We start from the raw sequence: 19,232 nt of genomic DNA, 5'->3' as shown, positions 1-19,232 counted from the left end.
GTCCCTCTGTGGTTAGCGCCTTCTGATTGTTTGGTAACCTTTTCTCACTGAGGTCAAGATGATGTCCTCCCCGGGATCTTCTCACGTTTTGAATTGTGCTTTCACACGTGGGCTTCATCCACCTGGAATTGATCGTTTGGGGGTGAGGTAGGGGAGATCCCTGTTACGAGGTAGTGAGAGTTGGTTTTCGTTTCGGTTTTCCTGTTTCATCACTGGGGATGGCCCAGTTTTCTTCATTGTAAAATGCACTTTTTGTGGAGGTGTCGTCTACACAGCCTGAAGCTCACCACAGTCTTCGGTGTGGCTGGCGTCCCTTGGTGCATCTGTGACCGCACCCCAGTCCCGACCCCGACTGTTCATCCCCTCAGCCTTCCAGCCACCAGTCCCTGCCGCCGGCCGGTCCACAGGCACCCAAATCTGCCTTTTCTGGAATCGTGTGTGCGCTGGGACACGCACTGCGTGGTCCTCGTGTCTGGCTTCTTTCCCGCAGCACAGATTTCGCCCCTTGTTCATTTTGGTTGCTGAGAAGTACCAGCTTGTGTGGATGGGGCACTTTCCGACTCCCACCACCCGTTGATGGGCACTGTAGCTGTTTCCAGTGCGGGCTGTTATGAATAAAGCTGCTTTGAACATTGAGGCATAAGCCTTTGAGTGCGTATTCGTGTTTGTGTCTCTTTTAAATTAGAGAATTTTTATTAGCTTCTAAATTGGTGAAGAGGTTTTTGGTGGGTTTTTTTAATGTTTATTTTTGAGAGAGAGAGAGAGAGAGAGAGAGAGAGAGAGAAAGAGAGAGACCGCAAGCAGGGGAGGGGCAGAGAGAGTGGGAGACAAATCCAAACAGCTCCAGGCTCCGAGCTGTCAGCATAGAGCCTGACGTGGGGCTCGAACCCACGAACCATGAGATCATGACCTGAGCCAAAGTTGGACGCTCAGCCGACCAAGCCACCCAGGCATCTAAGGGTTTTTTTAAAGTCCTGAATGGATAATGAATTTTACCAAATGATTTCTGTAATCTTTGGGAAGATCTTGTCGTTTTTCTCCTTTTCTGTCTTTTGTGAAATTGCTTCTTTTTCTCGTATTAAGCCCCCTTGTAGTCTGGGGTAAACCTAGCTTGTGAGGCACGAACCTCCTTCTCAGACACTGCTGGGTCAGGTGACTCCACGTGCTGTGCCTCTGACACTAATGTCCACCAGTGAGGTCAGTCTGATTTTCCTTCCAGTTCTGGTCTGGTGTGTGTGGATGTTAGTTTCATAAAAAGAGTTGGAAAATACTGTCTTATTGATTCTCCAAGTGGGTTTGTTTGAGTAGGTTTGCTTTGGCTCCTTGAACGCTTGGTAGGACTGCCCTCGAGGTGGTAGGCCTTCACAGACCTTCCTCCTGTCTCCTTGGGCTTCATAACATGGGATGTCCCCTGCCTGCCCCCACAACTCCCACATGCTCCCCGTGCACTCCCCTGTCTCCCACGCCCTTCCAGCCCACCGGCCCCTGGGCCTCAGTGACACCAGACTGCCACTGAGATCGGCCCGTGTGTCTTTGGTCGATCCTGGTTCTTCACTGTCTCAATTCTTATTTTTCTCCGGGTTGTTTCAAGCAAGCAAATGAACGGACCGGTGTAACTGGGCAAAGCCAAAGCTGCTGGTCTGGGGACGTGGGGGGAACACGGGCTCTGTGTGGTCAGCACGTGTGGGATGACGCTCCTGGGTTGTGTGTCTCCACAGGCTTCAAGATGTAGCAGAGGGCTCCGGGCTGCCGTGTACAGGTGAGTGCGGTCCGAATTTTCTTTCAGTGCACGCGAATTGCTTAAATGTACCTTGGATTGTACTTTGTGAGATTATGGTAGCCATAGAAGAAGTCAGTTCCTTCTGACTCCTTTCACGTGTAGTCTCTGACAGCTCTGGAGGAGATTCGGGCACAGCTGCTTTACATATATTCAAGTTTTCTCTTCATTAACGCTTCTGCTTGACTCTGTCGTGTTGTTTGCTACGTGGGACTCACCTAAAAATTCTAGAAAGAACTTAATGTCAGGGCTGTGTGCATCAGACACAAAAGACGTGAAATAACACGTGCGTTTCTGTGCCAGAAGATGGACAGAGAGCAAGGGACGGAGGGGAGGCACGGAAGCGAAGACCCGCAGGGCAGAGTGCGGCCGCTGGCGAGGTGCCCCAGTGTCAGAGCAGCGGCCTGAGCGCCCAATGCGAGGGCAGGAGGAGGGGGCCGAAGACGTCTAGAGGAGGTGAGGCACGGTGTCCCCAGGGTCCCCAACCCTCCGTTCCCACAGCCACTGGTGTCGGGTGGGGAGGAGTCCGCAGCCGTGAGAAGCCCACCGTTGAGACAGGGCCGTGCGCTCACATTCGCTGCCGACCTCCCCTAGTGTCGCTCCTGCAGGGGGGTCGGAGACGGGCCAGGCGAGGCGTCTCAGGGTCTGCCGGCAGGTGCAGCCTGTGGAGGGTGCGGGACTGAAAGCTTTGCACCCCTGCTGCTATTTGCGCCCCCACCTGGTGTCCAGTGTCCGGTGCTGAGCAGGGGCCGTCGAGCATGGGCGGTGCAGGGACGGTGACAGTGGACGTGTCCCTCCTGAGTGCAGCTCCTTGTGGGCCTAGGGGCAGGACGGTGGCTGGCCGTGGGGCCCAGCGTGGGCCGAGCGGGCACTCGGCGGCAGGGGTCTCTCAGGGCCGCTCTCGTCTCCGAATGCGGTGGTCGGCAGGCAGAGGGTTCCTCTTCCGGGCTGCCAGGGCCGTCCCCTCAGCCAGGCGCTGCGCTTGGGTGGCCCGCCCCTCCGCCTTCCCTTGTCCCCGGTGACCTCCCTCCCTCGGGGCTCATCCGGGGTTCCCTGGCGGTGAGACTCTTGTAGCGGGAGTCTCCGAGGGATGCTGTGTCTTTCGCAGCTTGAAGGCTCTCCCGCCGCCCATCTGGTGCCCACCTGCTGTCACCTGGTCACTCGGTAAATGACGTCTACGCAGTGTCTCCACACTGAGGCCCTGCTCTCACTCTGCCTGAAAAGTGGTAGCGGGTCTTTGAGACTGAATCTTCTCTTTCCTCAACAAAGCCTCCACTGGCGACTCCCGAATAAATTGTCACCGCAGTTACTAAGGTGGTGGTGACTCCTACTCCACACGATCAGCTCACCTTCTTCTGGAAAGACACGTGTTCCTTTCTTACTCATCTGTCTCCCTGTGGACTCGTGAGCTTCTGGGTTATTCTGTCGATTATAATCTGATTCATTCTGTTCACCTAACGATAGTTACTGCTTATCTTGAAGTTCTGGTTGCCCCGGGGTGTCTAGTGGGGCCCCTTTGAGCTGGGGCCAGGACCCCTGCTCCAGTCCTGTTACCTTCCGGGCCCAGCCTTGGGTCAGTCACCTGCTCACGCACCCTGGTTCCTCGTGGTGGATCGTGCTGTAAGCTGGGACCTAGGCTGCCAAGGAGCGCTTACTCCCAGGCCCTTTCGGTGGATAGAGCTGGGGAGGGGGTGTGGAGTCCAAGCCACATGCACCCACACGTCTTTATCTCTTTACCCACCTGCTCATAAGCATGAGCTCACACTGAGCCTGGTCCCTCAAAGGGGCCCAAGGCCCTGTCAGTGCCGGCGTGACCGTGGCCTCTGTTTTGTCCTTATGAATCTGCTTGTCACCCTCATGCAGGGCCACGCCGGTCTTCACGTCGTTCTGATTTCAGCGTGTGTGCTACTGAAGCGAGCACCGTTGTGGCTTTCGTTTCGTGGTTCAGTTACCTGGGGGTTGGGAAGACGCTTTGTCGCTGAGCACATTCCTGTCTGACGGGAATATTTGCGTGTGGTCACATCCTCAGTGGCTGGCTTGGAAACAGCTCCTATAGAGGGCTGTGGACATGAGGGCAGCACTCCCTGGGGCCAGCGCGGGGCCTCACGCCAGAGCCCTTCATGTCGGCAGGGCCCCGTTCCCTGCTCTGCTTTGCTTGGGATGATTCCTGGATTTCCCTTCTCTCGGGTTGTTCTCTGTCTTTTTTTTTTTTTTTTTTTTTTTTTTCCTTTTTCCTGGCTCCACACGGTGGTGCTGCTGGGTTCCCAGCTCAGTCACCTGGCTGGCCTCAGTGCACACACTCGCTGAGGACAGGCTTTACTAGATTCCTAGTCACGTCCGTGAACCCTGACCCACAGACACACCTTGCTGCAAGGAGTTAGGAAGGGTCATCTCCAGTGGAGACCGTGTGTCTACTGCAGCCTGATGTGCAGGGAGGAGAGATGTGGGCGAACGCCCAGGAGTGTCAGCTTCCACCTCACTCTCCGTGGAAAGCCCAAAGCGGTACTGTGGTCAAGAGACCCGCCGCGTTCCATCAGCGACGTTAGTGGGGCGGTCTTGCTGATTGCATTCCTTTGCTCTGATAGTTTGTGGGTGCCGCTGGGTCTCAGGATGGGTGACAGTGTGCCTCCAGATCCTTGCTCCCTCCGGGTCCCTCACCGCCTCTTCCAGCCAAAAGCCCTGGCCGGGCCCCCGTGCCACGCTGCACGGTGGCGGGCGTGGCGGGCATTTGCCCTCGGACTTCACGCGAATGGAAGTGGGTCTGAAGTCCTCCAAGTGGTTTGCTTTCTTTTTCATTTTCCTTAAATGGCATTGAGCAGTGAATGTCCTCGCTGGCGGCCTGGGAGCCGTGTGCGCGATGGCCACTGGGTGCGGCCAGCCACCCTCAGTGATGCCTTTGACTCTGATGTCTCGGAGCATCTGTTTCTGTTAGTCATCTTACCGGGAAGACATCCGTTCTGTAAGTATTTTCTGGAGCAGCGTTTTGTGTGGGTTCCCTGCTGCTGCTGCAATGAAGGGCCACAGGCTCGGTGGCTACAGCAGCACAGATGTGTCACCTGACGGTTCTAAATGTCAGGGGTCCAAAAGGGTCTCAAGTGGCCTATAGTGAAGGTGCCCGCGGGGCTGGCTCCTTCTGGCTTCAGGGGAAAATGGATCTTTGTCTCTTCCAGGCACCCCACCCTTGGTTCATGGCCAGCAGCCTACCACTCCCAGTCTCTCTGACTCGGACCCTCCCATCTCCCTTTCAAGGGCCCTGTGATGACAGGGGGTCTGTGGGGTCATCTGGGACCATCTCCCAGCTCAAGGACTTTTTGCCTTGTGAGGTGACATGCAGATTTTGGAGTAGGACATGTGGTAGGACAGTAGTTAAACCTCCTGACACAGCTCCGGAGATGCGGTGACAGAACCCAACCTCAGGGAGACGGAGATGGTCTAGCCAGGGAGACGGAGAAAGCTGGAGCAGAGCAGGAAGGGGCCCCGAGATAGAGACAACATGTCGGCACTTTGGTGCACAGATGATTGGACTTTGATGATGCCATGTTGTATGCAGTGCTGACGTTCTGTGTGATACTGACAGGGATCAGCAGGCGGCCCAAGGCGGGGGCTTCTGTGTGCCCCCCTGCTTCTGGGCCTGGGCTTTCCTGAGCCCCGGGGAGGGGTCCTGGAGGGCTGGTTGGGCTTTCCCTGGACAGGGCAGAGGGAAGGGGGGGGAGAGTCTGGAGCTCATGCCGGCTAAATGAAATCGCTTTCCGAGCCAGTCCTCGGTGGCGGTTTTCTGTGATTTGCCATTTGAAACAATAGCAGCGAACATCTTTTTTTTTTTCTTTTTCTTCTTTTAACGTTTACTCATTTTTGAGAGACAGAGAGAGACAGAGTGCAAGCAGGGGAGGGGCAGAGAGAGAGGGAGACACAGAATCTGAAGCAGACTCCAGGCTCCCAGCTGTCAGCACAGAGCCCGACGTGGGACTCAAACTCATGAACTGTGAGATCATGACCTGAGCCACAGTCAGATGCTTAACCGACTGAGCCACCCAGGTGCCCCTGCGGCAAACATCTGTTGAACTTGTCCAGTTATTACGATAAATGTCTAGAAATGGGATGGCTCCTGTTCCATCTGGGCACATCTGGGCCCCTCTTACTGCCTGCTTCCCTGGGCCTTGTCGGGACTGGACATTGACTCTCCTGACCCTTCTGATGTCAGAATCACGTGGTGTGACTGTTTGTATCAAGGTCTCATCGAAGGACTTTGCTTCTCCTTCAGGTTTGGCCAGTGCTGCCCTTGCTGGTGCCCCTTGGGGTCATTCATCCCCTAGGTTTACAGAAGAGCCAGAAGCTCTAGGAGTGACCCCTCAGCCTCCTGCCCCAGACTCAGCACAGCCCACCTATTCTCCCAGCCTGTCTCCCTGCACCTTCACGATCCTCCTACACTTGCCTGCCGCCTCACCAGCTGGCCTCAGCTCAGTCCTGAGCAGGAGGGGTCAGGGGAGCCGAGAGGGGCAGTGCCACAGGTGGTTAAGGGAATAGTAACATTTGCAGAGTGCTGCCCATCAGGTGTTCGGCGGGACAGTCCCAGTCCTCTGTGAGAGGACTTTTGGCAGTTCCTTCTCCAGACGGAAGTCGGCCCACAGAGCCTTTGTGGCTTGGACCTGCCCTGGCAGGTGGCAGCCTCTGTCCACATGATGCTGTGCCCTCCTGGAAGGATGTGCCGTAACTTGATTTACATTTAGCCTGAACCTTTGACAACACCTGGGAGTATTTCAGATATTGATACTGGTTTTCTCTTCTAGAAGCCAAAGATGTTGACCAGAAAGATTAAACTCTGGGACATAAATGCCCACATCACCTGCCGCCTGTGCAGTGGATATCTCATCGACGCGACCACGGTGACCGAGTGTCTGCATACGTGTACGTGGAGAATATTCTAGAACATGGCCTTTGACAGCTGTGTGTGTGTGAACTATCTGCATATGTGTATGGTGGAATGATCTAGAACATCCCTTTGACAGCTGTGGGAGGTGTGTGTGGACTGTCTGCATATGTGTATGGCGGAATGTTCTAGAACGTGGCCTTTGACAACTTCCAGCCTTATGCTTTCTTAATACTTGTGGTTTCTTATTTTTTCCTTCCTTCCTTCCTTCCTTCCTTCCTTCCTTCCTTCCTTCCTCCACCAAAAGCTTTTAGCTCAAGCACAAAGCAAAACACAGAAGCAGGAATAAAGATCTTAAAAATAAATCCGAAAAATTACTTCAAATTAAAAACATTGTGGGTAATTTCAGTAGAGATACCATTTAGGAAAGCTAAGTACAGGAAAAATTTAATTATTTCTATATAACAGCAAAACCAGTAACTGTTATGACAGAATATTCATTTCTAGTGGACAGAAATGCTTACTTTTTAAATTTTTCCAAATGAATTCCTTAAACGTTTTAAACACAAGAATGCGGTTCGGCTCCTCACGACTAATAAGCCTGTGTTCTGATGTTTAGAAGACTCTTAGCTGTGCCGAGCTTGCGGTTTTAATGCCCCAGCTCAGCAGGAGATGCTGCTGTTTACCCCGAAGCATAGTCACCGCTGGGGTGGTTGAGGAGTCAGGCCAGAGTGTCTCCGCTGGCTGTGGTAGGCACGCCGTGTAGATAGGGTCTTTGCAATACGGCCGATGCGTGTAATGTAGATGACTTTTGACTGTGTGTTTTCCACTTCAGAAAATAAAATATTTGACCCCTTAGGTAGAACTTTCATTTTAAAGGTAACTATAGTTTTTGGATTATTATTTTCATTGAATTGCCTTGAATTTTGGTGTACAAAGAAAATCTTGTGATCTTTTTTTACACACGTGAAAATTGTAATTATGGGCCCCTATGGTGAAGATATTTGGGGGAGACAAGTACTTTCTGATGATTTCTCAGCTCTTGGCCTCTGAACACCTATTCACTTAGGTTCTTCGCCCCTCTTATCCCTGCACCTCAAATCTGCTGAGTGAGGCCGCTGACTGAGCGCCTGGGGCTTCTCCGTCGTTGCTGAGACCTGAGAGGTGGCTGCTCCATCACAGCAGCCACGTGCGAGGTGGCCTGCGCCTCGGCCCCCGTGTGTGCCGAGCCCGAGGGGGTGCTGGCATCTCCCTCCCTGGTTACTTTCTGACACAAGTGTGCTTTTGCAGTCTGTCGGAGCTGCCTGGTCAAGTATTTGGAGGAGAACAACACCTGCCCCACGTGTAGGATCGTGATCCACCAGAGCCACCCGCTGCAGTACATTGGGTAAGTGTGCCCAGGTCGCGGTCCCAAAGCCACAGCTTCCGGCATCTCCCGGTGTGTCAGGGACCCGCCCAGCACGGGACACGTGTGACCACGTACGGCAGCCGATCCAGCCAAGTCAGGCCAGTGAGCGCTGGGGCTGTTCCCACAAGTTTCCAGGAATATTTGCTCAAATTGAGTATTTTGAGGAACCTCAGGACACACCTGTATTTCACTAGTTTTGCAGTAAATTGGCTGAAGTTTACTCTGAAGTGGATAGCAGCCCCTGGTCCACCTTCCTGTCATGGGACAAGTGGTCCTAGGTCCCGGGTGGCTGCCCCTTGTGTGTGGCCTGCGTCTTGCTCCCTGCAGCTGGTGCTGCAAGGAGCCACCTCCTTTGGTTTCGGGGAGATCGGACCCCCTTGGAATCAGCACCATTTGTGAGGGAGTTGGCACGACCAGACTTGGGGGTCAGGCTATGATGGGCAGGAAGTGCTGGCTTCTGGCTTTTATGCAGAGTTTTAAATGACTTCAGATTTGGCCGGGGCGGGGGGCGCTCTAAAGGAAGCCAAGCGCCGCCTGCACCACATGGGAGCAGCAGAGGTAGGGCTGAATATATGTTTTGAAGGAAGAGAGGGACGTGTGTCTCTCCACTTCCCAAGTTGTGAAGTATGTCGTGTGCGCACAAGGCGTTTAAAAACACATGAATGGCTTATAGCGGCACAGCAAGAAACCACTCCCAGATGGAGAAGTAGAAATCACCAGGCCCAGAAGCCCCCGCCCCACCCTGGCCGCTGTCCCCACACAACATAGCTTAGTCTCCTGTGGTCCGGCTCGCTGCATGGGGAACCAGCTGTGTTTTCGTGGCCCTTGCCCTTGACCCAGCCTGTTCTCCAGACTGGTCTCTGTTAGTGGGGAGGTCTGTGCAGGTGGACATCAGGGTGTCCTCTGTGGGCCCTCCGTGCTGCTCTGGGCATTCCCGTGCGGGTGTCCCCCCTCTGTCGGCCCTCCGCAGGCTGCTGGGCTGTGGAGCTCCCGTGCCTTCCTGTGTGCTGCTGGGCTGCTGTGCCGTGCACCGTCTTGATGTGTCCTGTGGGTGCCTGTGGACTGCGTTCTGGCCACACGGTGGCTCCGTAGGGTATCTTGGCCTGTCGCCCTGATTACCAGTGAGCACGGTCCTTTCTCAGATGTCACCTGGCCACTTGGGCTGCCGGGAGATGTCTCTTCACATCTCATTTTTCTCTTGGGTTCTTTATTTTACTTGTTTGCTTTGAAGAAATGCTTTATATGCTCTGGGTACTAATTGTTGGCGGTGTGTGCACGTTACCTGCGTTGGGGGCATAGTCTTGCAGAGCACGGGGTTGCTTTCCTGACATGAACTGTACAAGGCAGGTGGTGGTGGGGGCTTCGTGCTCGTGGGAAGCTGTGGAGACCCTGCCCCCACCCCCACCCCCGTGCTCTGGGGAGACAGCAGGCAGGGCTGTCTGGAGAACTGAAGCCCTTTAGCAATCTGAGACCCCAGTGTTCCAGGCAGAGCCTAGCCTGCTAACACACAGGAGGGGGCCGATGGGAAGAGAGCTGGCCAGGTGTGCAGGCCTGGGTCCAGAGGGCCAGGGCCAGCGAGACGGAGGTGCAGAGCTGGGAAAGATGCGCAGCCCCAAGGCCTGCTGTGGGCCCTGGGCTCCAGGGTGGTTCTTTCCTGGCAGTCCTGTCCCTTGCTGTTTGCTCCCTGTGCTCTGCCTAAAGCTACACTGGCCCAGGGTGGTTTTCTTGTTCTCCCCTCCTGATGCCAACTCTGCACTTGGTTCAGAGCCTCGTTCCTGACACAGCTTCTCCAGCCACACCTGGCCCAGCCTCCTGCTCTGATTCGCTGCCCCCCACTGTGCAGCTGCCCCAAGGGAAGGGCTTTCAGCTTGGGGCTGGGGCAGTGTGGGGAGAGGGCAGTTAGGGCAGGGCAGCGGGGCCTGGTGGCACCGTGCGGGGCCCCGGGCAGTGACTTAGGCCTTACGAGGTGGGATGATGCCGAGTGGTGCTGGCCGCAGGCGGGTGCTGGGCCTGAGCTCCTGGTGCCTGTTGGATCCCTGAGGCAGCACCACACTTCAGGCCTCATCTTAAAGCCAAGGGCTCTTGTCACGTGGGCCCAGTAGAGACCTCGGCACAAGCGAAGGGCTGGGAGAGGGTGTGTGGCCTGTGGCCTAGAGTGTAAACACGAAAGCCTCTTTCAAGGGGCTGCCCCTCCAAGAGCCTGGATGTGGCTGACACCAGGAGAAGCGCGCTGTGCTGTTCTGTCCTGCCTGCCAGCACCCTTTCCAAGGAGAGCCCCCCCCCCCAACCCCTCCCCTCGGCCCTATGGGTCTGTGGCCAGGCAGGCGGGGCCTGGCACGGTCATTCGGAGGACCCAGAGTCAAGCTCTGTGGCGGGGATCTCTCCACCGTCCTCTCCTCGTGCAGTGGGGGGAGCTTTCCGCAAAGTCGCGGGGGTGTCCTGCGTGCTGCGGGCCGGCTGTGGTCCACAATCTTCGCTGTGGGCACGTGTGCATCGTGGTCGGAAATTTGAGAAACCCTGCTTTGGTCTGCCACAACACAGGCTGAGATGTCAGACTGATGTCTATTAGAACTTAAAAGTTCTTCCTGGAAATGGCGAATGAGGGTCTCTGCAGGCCCTGGTCACCCGCCATTTGTGGCCTAACCGTGAGCCCATTGAGTGGCTGCTGTGTGCCCAGCCCTGGACTAGCCCTGACAGCTAAATGTCTAGAAGTTTTGTGGAACCCCATCGTTTTCCGTTATTTACGTGCTGCTTGTCTGGGTACTTAACAGGTTTTCATTTTAACGCATGATGTTTGAAAATTAACGTTGATTTGAAAAGTTACTTAAACATATTAATAAGTTATGTTTAAAAATAGCAAACTGGAGTAGAAACTATATTTGAAATACTGTGCTTATATAGCCTTTTCAGAAAACCTTTATAGGTAGATCTTAAAGACCACAGGGAGGGCCTGATCTTAGGGCCTTTCCTCTACATTATTCAGAACATGAAAGAAAAGTTTCCTGTCTAGTGGAGGCCCAGGAGGCACCGGTGGAAGAGGTGGGGGTGGGGGCCTGTGTGGCCCCTGGAGGCCGCATCTCTGGGTGTCCGGACCACATTCAGCAGGCAGAGGGCACTCATCATCTAGAGGGTCTTGTCTGTGCCGCCATTCCTTGAAACTTCTAGAACCTGAATTAAATGATACATTGATTCGGGTTGTTTATAACTTTTGCTAGCACAAACATTTTTTTAAGTGCAAACTAGAAGCAAAACTCAAGCAAAATTTCAAATTCGCGATCGTGGAGTCTGATACCGTTAATGGAAAATGCGCACGGATTGTGGAAGTGGCGTTTCTAGCTAACCTCACCTGTTATGTTCTCTTTGCCAGTCATGACAGAACCATGCAGGACATTGTTTACAAACTGGTTCCAGGCCTTCAGGAAGGTAAGTGTCAGAACGTCCACCTGGACCCCTGAGTCTGCGGCTCAGCCTCTGAGCACTTTGCTCCTGGGGGTCCCGGCCCCGTCCCCTCTTTGGGAACAGCACCATCTCCCTTGTCCCTGCTCTGAACTCGTGAGCGCCGTGTTGCTGGCTTCTCCCACTGTCTCTGGCTTGCCGAGCGTGCTGCCTTGTTGGGGCAGCGGGGGCACAGCAGGGCACAGGGGCAGCCTCCTCAGTCACACGCACACAGACGTGAAGCCGGTAACAAGTGTGTGGATAAAGTTTGACTGTATTTAAAGTCAAGTCTCACTGAGAATGAAGAAGAACCATTATGCAGTGTGAATACCCTCGAAGTGGAAATGGCTGTTCTTTTTCAACCTTTTCTGCAATTCCGAACGCAGAGACTGTTGCCCCCCCTCTTTGTGGGGCTGGTGATGGGGGAGGGGAGGGAGACACTGGCCTCAGAATCCCACTCAGGGTCTGATGGTGGGCGGGCGTGGTGGTGCTGGCTGATACAGCTCAGGTACACTTTCTTTTAAAGATATGTTAGGGATTCACTTGCAAGGGCTGTGTTTTCTCATTGTAATGTTTCGGAAGAGGGTTAAAATTTAAAATACAGCTTACTACCTTAGATCAAGAGATAGATATTACACCTGGCTTTTCCTATAGAACTGTTCCCCCCCCCCCGCCCCGGTTTATTTATCCTTGAGAGAGAGAGAGAGAGAGACAGAGAGAGCGTGAGTGGGGGAGGGGCAGAAAGAGAGGGAGACACAGAATCCGAAGCAGGCTCCAGGCTCCGAGCTGTCAGCACAGAGCCCGATGCAGGGCTCGAACTCACGAACCGTGAGATAACGACCTGAGCTGAAGTCGGAGGCTTGACCGACGGAGCTACCCAGGCTCCCCTCGTACAGAACTTAAAGAATAATATTGTTAAGGTCTTTTTTGTGCCATTCACCAATTCACTCATACAAGAAGAATTCAAGTTTCCCGTAGAATGCGGACGGAAACAATCTTTTGATACCTAGAAGTTTTTGAGTCCTCAGAAAAGGCAAAGAATACGTCAAAATAAAATGCCAGTACCTTGAAAAATGATCACAGGGTGTTTTGAACATAAGAGCAGGCAGAACCACATGTAGAACCCCATGTGTTTATTGCCCAGCCCCTGCAGCTCACGCAGAGCCCCGTTTCATCCTCTGCTTCCAGCCATCTTCCAGTCCCAGAAGATACCCTCTTTGTAACACAAGTAACCACAACACTTCGTAAACCTAAGGAAGTAATAGTAATCCCTTAGGATCAAGTACCTGCTCAGCGTCAGCATTTCTAGCTGCCTCGTGAACACCACATGTTGTGAGTTTCCTTGTTGTCGTGTATTTTAATCAGGGTCCAGGTCAGGTCAGCCCCCAGGCCGACTGCTCTGCCCCCTCTCAGCCCCTCCTGTCACCAAGTCTGGACTTGCTGAGGAGGCCCCATTCCTGTGAACCGCTGGCGTCTGCAGGCCTGACAGGATTCTGGCTCGTGTTTTTGGGAAGCCCACCCCCGGGGGTTATTCCGCCTGGACGGGTGCAGTCGGCCTGGCTCCCGTGTCACCCCAGCCGCCCTGCCCCGGCAGAGCATCAGTCCACGATTCGTTAGAAGTGGCCAACCCGTGCCTGTCCTGGCGCCCAGCCCGGCCCGCGTGCCAGGTGGACCGCGGGGTTCCTGAGGCCCGTTTTGTACCGACCGGCAGATCGGAGCCTGTCTTTCCTTTGCGCACGGCACGCTGCCTTAGTTCTGACCTCTCCGGCCACAGTCAGGGCCGTGTAAACGTACACGTGTGTTCACAGTGCTTCGTGGTCCTTGTCCCTTCTGAAGCTCGCGCGCCCCCCCATTCCCCCCCTCCCCCATCGGCAGCTCCCGATACTGCCCTGGGAGTCTGGGGTGACCAGGTGGGTCCCAGGCTCCTCCTGTTGACTTCCTGCCCCGGGCAGTGCCGGCCATCTCCCCACGGAGTCCAGGTGCCCTCAGTGTAGGGGTCGCCCGGTGACAGAGTTGTAGTGGAGGGTTTGTTTGTGAAGAACGTGGTGCGGGTATGTGATGACCCTGCATGTGGGACGTGCCCCCTCTTGCCCCTCGGGCAGGTTTTCTCTTCCGGCAGGCGCTCAGCTTCTCTCTTGCTCGGGCTCTCGGTCGCTTGCTGCCCCTAAGCAGAAGGAAACCCTTCCCGGCAGGAGGGCTTCCTCCACACAGTCTGTCTGCTTGTGCCAACGGTCGCAAACCCGGTTTCTCAGATGGAGGCCCCTTCCTGGCAGACGAGCTGCAGCTGACAAGGGCCGGGGGCAGCAGGACGCCTGCCCGTGCCGCCATCCAGGCCTCCCGAGTGGCCGCTCCCCGGGGTTCGCTCCCCGCTGCTGGCCCCGCACCAGCTCGGTTTCTCTGTTCACTTGTAGACAAGGCCTTTTTGCCGGAGAGTTCATTGTTCAGTGGTCTGTTTCCTTTTTCGATAGTTTTTAAAAACCTGTCTTTTAGAGGCAGCATTTTAAGTTTTTATTTACTTTGAGAGAAAGAGCATGCATGCACGCGAGCAGGGGAGGGACCGAGAGAGACAGGGGGAGGGAGAGAACCCCAAGCAGGCTCCACACTGTCGGCACCCAGCCCGACACGGGGCTCGATTCCACCAACCATGAGATCATGACCTGAACCAAGATCAAGAGTCAGACGCTCAACTGACAGAGCCCCCCCGCAGGCGCCCCAAAGAGGCAACATTTTATAAAATTTATCAAACTATTTTTCTATGTTGAGCCCCCCCCTCCCTTCTTTGCCTCACACTGCCCAGCTGGCTTCTTCTGCCGGCATGGCCGGGACGCCGGGCCGGGCCCTGTCGTGAGGGTGGCTGCGTGGGGTTTGCTCACTCCCGTATGCCTCCTGAGGGACACTCGGGACGTTCTCGTCCTTGGCTTTAACAGAAGAGGGGGTGCGGTGACACCTTCCGCGTAATTTTGTGTGGATGTGGGTGGATGTATTTGGCTTTATTCTGGAAGTGCAATCGCTAGGCCAAGGCTTCTGCATTATTTCTTTCTCTTGCCTTTTCGCCCTGGCTGGAACAGGGTCGGCAAACTGCAGGCCAGATCGGGCTTGCTGCCCATCTTTCCATGGCTTGCAAGCCAGGAATGCTTTATTATACTTTTAAATGGTTAGAAAAAAGTCAGTAATACTTGCGATGTGAAAATCACAGCTCGCTCGCTCCTGTACCGTTTGTGTTCACGTCACAACGCAGAGCAGCAACCGGCGGCCGACGGGATGTGCACTGTGGCCGCTCCTCGCGCTGCAGAGCTCAGAAACGCAGTGCTGACTCGACGGTGTTTCAGGAGCCATGTGCGCCACTGGTGCGACTGTCCTTGTTGCCAGTTCGTACCCGTCATGTCGAAACAGGAAGAAGGGAGGTATGGACTTCAGATGTTGCCCTTTTAAGCCACAGTGAAGCGTGGACGGTTTTATGCTCGTGAGCCGACTGCGCCATGAGGCGCGGCCGTGCCGAGCTGGAGGGGCAGAGCGTGTGCAGGCATCGCCAGACGAGTACACGGCGCTCCCAACGCACAGGAAAGCGACGTTTGGAAAGAACTGAAAATATCAAACGGAATACCTCATCGCGGAAATAAAAGGTGGATATCAGGCTACAATCGAAGTAGGTTTCTGACTGACTCTTTTGTTAAGCCAAACGAGGAAAGCCGCTTCGTAACGTAAGTTAATCAGATCTCGTTTGATTGTAGCCGCTGAGCCAGTGCGTCCAGAGAAGACAGGCTTGTTTTGGGGAGGGAGCCTCTGGGAGGCAACATCAGGGGTCCACGAGAAAACGAGGCAGGCGGTTTTGAGTGGTTTTCCTTGGCCTTGGTGTCGCCAGTCTGCTCAGTTGTTCATTTGGTGAGTCCGAAGTGACTGAAGAAATAACATCTCTGAACAGTCTGCAGAGAGCAGCTGCGGACAAGAGTGTCGTCCGGGGGGTCGAGAAAATACTAATTCAGTGCAGCCCGAAGTGGGGTCTGCCAAGACGCGTTCCGTCCAGCGGCACTAGAAGCGTCTGGGGGTCAGGAAGATGCTAACTCAGACAGACTAACTGAGCTGGCAAGAGTGTGAGGTGTTCAGAGGGCATCGTATTCTGCATCAGAGCAGGTACTCTGTGGAAGACGAGTCTTTCATAGGTCACCGAATCAGCGGAGTCCGCGGCAGGCTTCCTTCACTCTTTCAGATGTCACTGTCACCAGGGAGATGAATTTGTCAGGAGTGGAGCCTAAACACCCTGACTTTCTCCCCCAGACGGCACTTTAATAGTGGCTTAGTAGTGGTGAGTGTGTGTGTTGTTGTCATTTTGAGCTAAGGACAAATTGAAGTTTTTTGGAATGGAAAGAAGTTCCTTTAACCTGGAATGACTATGGAAATTAGCTTTTGCTAAAGATTTGATAATGTTTCCCAACATTATGTTGGGATGAATTCAGCCCAACATCATAAGGCACAACAGGACTACTTGTATGCAAACCTCTGTTGCGAGTGAAGTCGCTCAACAGCAGTGAGTGCTGTCCGTGCTACGTGACTTCAGACATCCTGCTTTCAGAAGAGGGGGAGCGAGATCTCTGATCCCATTCAGGTTTGTCGCAGGCTGATCTGAGCTCTGGCTCCAGGCCCAGGAGCTCAACACACATGCGAAGGCAGCTTCCATATTTCAGAGTCCATTAACTGTGCCACGGAGGAGCTTTCGTCCGCCCTCTGCCGGGTGCACTGGCTTGTGGTTGGCGCCACGAAGGCCAGCACCGGGAGGGGAGTCTGACGGAGCTCCCTGAGCGCCCCCACACTGACGCACGAGCCACACAAAGTCACGTGCTTGTGGACTGATGTCAGCATTTCTGTATGAAAGGACACTTCCAAAAATGAAATGTGTGAAAGATCATTGAGATGAACATGTGGAGTCGGTTTTGATGTAAGGAACACTAACTTTTAACACCAATTAAATATTATTCCCCCTAAAAGGAGCCCATTCTTCTGGTCAGTAGCCTATATTACAAAAATTGTACTCAGTTATAATTACTGGTTTTTGAATTTCGTGACTTCTGGTTTCTACTTCCTCATATAAGGAACTCGGAAGTCTCCACTTTGTTCTAACAAATAAAAAGCTGAACAGCCTGAGAAGCCAGCCAGCTTTCTTGGATCATAAAGAGGGAGGGACACAGGGCAAAGTTCTGCGTCAAGAGTAGAGAGACTGACAGTGGATTTGGGGACACGGCTTCCCAGAGCAGAAGCCTCTGCAGGAACCAGCTCAGGGCTGAAAACCTGAGCTGTGCTTGTGGAGCTGCTGGAGGCCCCGTGTGGACAAGTCTGGAAAACCTGTAGGAGATGTCATCATGGCCAGGGCCTCACGGTATCGTGAACGTCACCTCCAGGAGCTCGGCTGAGGTCTCTCAGCAAATATCAGAGAGAAATCTCTCATGCTTCCAGCAGGGGGTAGAAAAGGAGCCATTCTGAAATATTTCTAACAAGGCCTGCCCCCGGGGACACTAGTTAACCAGAGCCAACCTGAGCAAGGGGAGCCGGTCAGCTCCGCTCACCCCTCCCCACCGAGGGAGAGAACACAGCTGGGAAGCTCTGGTGACGGTCAGTGTGGAGGCGCCACCCCCGGAGCCCTTCCCCCGCCCACCCTGCCCCACATCACCGCAGGCCTGGGCACACCGGCTCTCTTCCCTGGCACATCACATCTGGCTCACAAGGAAAAAATCACAGGGCACACTAGAAGACAAAAACACAGTTTCTAGAGACAGAGGAAGCGTCAGAACCAGACATGGCAGGGATGCTGGTGTCGTCAGACTGGAATTTAAAACAACCGGGATAGGGGTGCCTGGGCAGCTTCAGCTCAGGTCATGATCTCATGGTTCAGTTTGTGAGTTCGAGCCCCGTGTCGGGCTCTGTGCTGACAGCTCGGAGCCCGGAGCCTGCTTCGGGTCCTGTGTCTCTCGCTCTCTAACCCTCCCCTGCTCACACTCTGTGTGTGTCTGTCTCTCCAAAATGAATCTTAAAATAAAATAAATAAAATAAAATAACAACTGTGATACATATGCTAAGGGCTCTAACTGGTAAAGCGGACTGCATGCCAGAACAGGTGGACGGTGGAAGCAGAGAGAGAGAAATGCCGAGAAGGAGCAAAAAATGCTGGGGCAGAAATGAAGAAAGCCTCAGGTGGGCCTCCTAGTAACAGGACTTGTATGTGGAAGGATCTCGAGGTTGAGGACCTGTCAACAGAGACTCGGAGGCTGAAAATGAAAGAGCACACACTAAAACAAAGCCAAAATCTCTGAGGACGTGGGATGGCCCCAGAGGTGTGTTGTGTGTGTGATGGGAACAGGAGAAGCAGAAGAGAAGAGTGAGAAGGAACAGCAGTGAAATGATAATGATGAGATTTTCCCCAAATTAATGTCAGACACCCAACCATGGATCCAGGAAGCTCCGAGAACACCAGGCAGGATAAATACCAAAAGCACAACACCTGTGCATGCTCTTTTGAAGCTACAGAGAAACAAAAACAAGCCAGAGTACAGAGGAACAAAGATCAGAATTCACCTGGCTTCTCCTCCAGAACTGTGCCTGCAAGGAGAGTGGAGGGTGAAATGTTTAGTGTTGAGAGAGGAAGGCATCCACCAAGAATTCTGCACCCTGAGGAATTACTCCCCAGACGTGGAGAAGTAAAGACTCAGTCAAACAGAGATGGAGGGAGTTTGTTGTCTCTAGACCAGCTTTGCAAGAACAGTTCCACGAAGTTCTCCAGAGGAAGTATAGGTCGGAAACTCTGACCCGCAGGAAGGAGCAGCAGTGAAGGTAAAGTGAGAATTTTTGTTTTTCCAAATCTGACAGGTGACCATTTATTCAAAGTGATAAGGAGCAAGAATGTACTCAATTACTTACTATGCTTGTGGACGTGTGTATATTTCAACAAAAGTGCGCCTTCTTCCTGTTATACAAGTGCCTGCCTCATATCACAGTTCTGCTGCTAAGCTCACACATCCCCTCCTCGAAGAGACGTTTGTCAGCCTGAGCTCTGACTGTGACGTTGAGTCCGAATGGCGAGCGTGGACGTGGACGTGGGTGGGGCCGGGGTGGGAATGCAGTCCACCTTCCACACCCGAGTGTGAGGTCGGCCACGGGGCCCCGTAGGTGCCCTTCGTCATTGAGGAGGTGCCGAGAGCGTCAGGAAGGGACACTGGCTTGTGCCCAGGGTCACGTTGCGTTATCGCTCCCCTGGATTCTCACAGCATGGTAGTCACACCAGGATTACGACTTGTAATTTTTACCTATGACATCACATAACCTGTCCTTTGCATGACAGCATATCGTGGTGCTGGCTCCACATCAATAAATGTGACCTGTATCATTTTTTTAAGGTTTATTTATTTGGAGAGAGGGTGTGCGCCAGCAGGGCCGGGGCAGAGAGAGAGAGACAGGGAGGGGGAGAGAATCCCAAGCAGGCTCTGCGCTGTCGGCACAGGGCCCGAACCGGGGCTCGATCCCATGACCCTGGGGTCACGACCAGAGCAGAAAGCAAGAGTCCTGATGCTCAACCGACTGAGCCACCAGGAGCCCCTTAAATAGCAAGTTACCTTGCTGAAAATCATCCCAGTTAACATTTCTATGCTGGCGTATTCCTGGCAGAGAATATTGTTCTTTTCAATCTTTTTTCATTCTGACAGGTGAAAAATGTTTGAATGGGAATTAAAGCAAGGTAATGGGAGCTGCCCCATTTCTAC

At 53.8% G+C, this 19,232-nt stretch overlaps 1 protein-coding gene across 6 annotated transcripts in view; it reads left to right on the top strand.

The window, feature by feature from the left end:
* The window catches only part of PCGF3 (polycomb group ring finger 3), a 55,956-nt gene that overhangs the window by 13,629 nt on the left and 23,095 nt on the right, over positions 1-19,232 (top strand). For 5 of the 6 annotated variants that reach the window (XR_007149711.1, XR_007149712.1, XM_047847181.1 and 2 more), the window contains exons 2-6: positions 1,719-1,759; positions 2,081-2,233; positions 6,565-6,682; positions 7,935-8,031; positions 11,420-11,475. Coding sequence is in view for 4 of the 6 variants with exons in the window: in XM_047847181.1 (XP_047703137.1) it covers positions 6,574-6,682; positions 7,935-8,031; positions 11,420-11,475 (262 nt within the window). In the remaining 2 variants the exon portion in view is untranslated. The remainder of the gene's footprint in view (positions 1-1,718; positions 1,760-2,080; positions 2,234-6,564; positions 6,683-7,934; positions 8,032-11,419; positions 11,476-19,232) is intronic. The other variant, XM_047847183.1, reaches the window with a different exon arrangement.

The sequence above is a fragment of the Prionailurus viverrinus genome, unplaced genomic scaffold, assembly GCF_022837055.1.
Source record: "Prionailurus viverrinus isolate Anna unplaced genomic scaffold, UM_Priviv_1.0 scaffold_45, whole genome shotgun sequence".
Taxonomy (NCBI): domain Eukaryota; kingdom Metazoa; phylum Chordata; class Mammalia; order Carnivora; family Felidae; genus Prionailurus; species Prionailurus viverrinus.
This window is presented reverse-complemented; position numbering and strand designations above follow the sequence as displayed.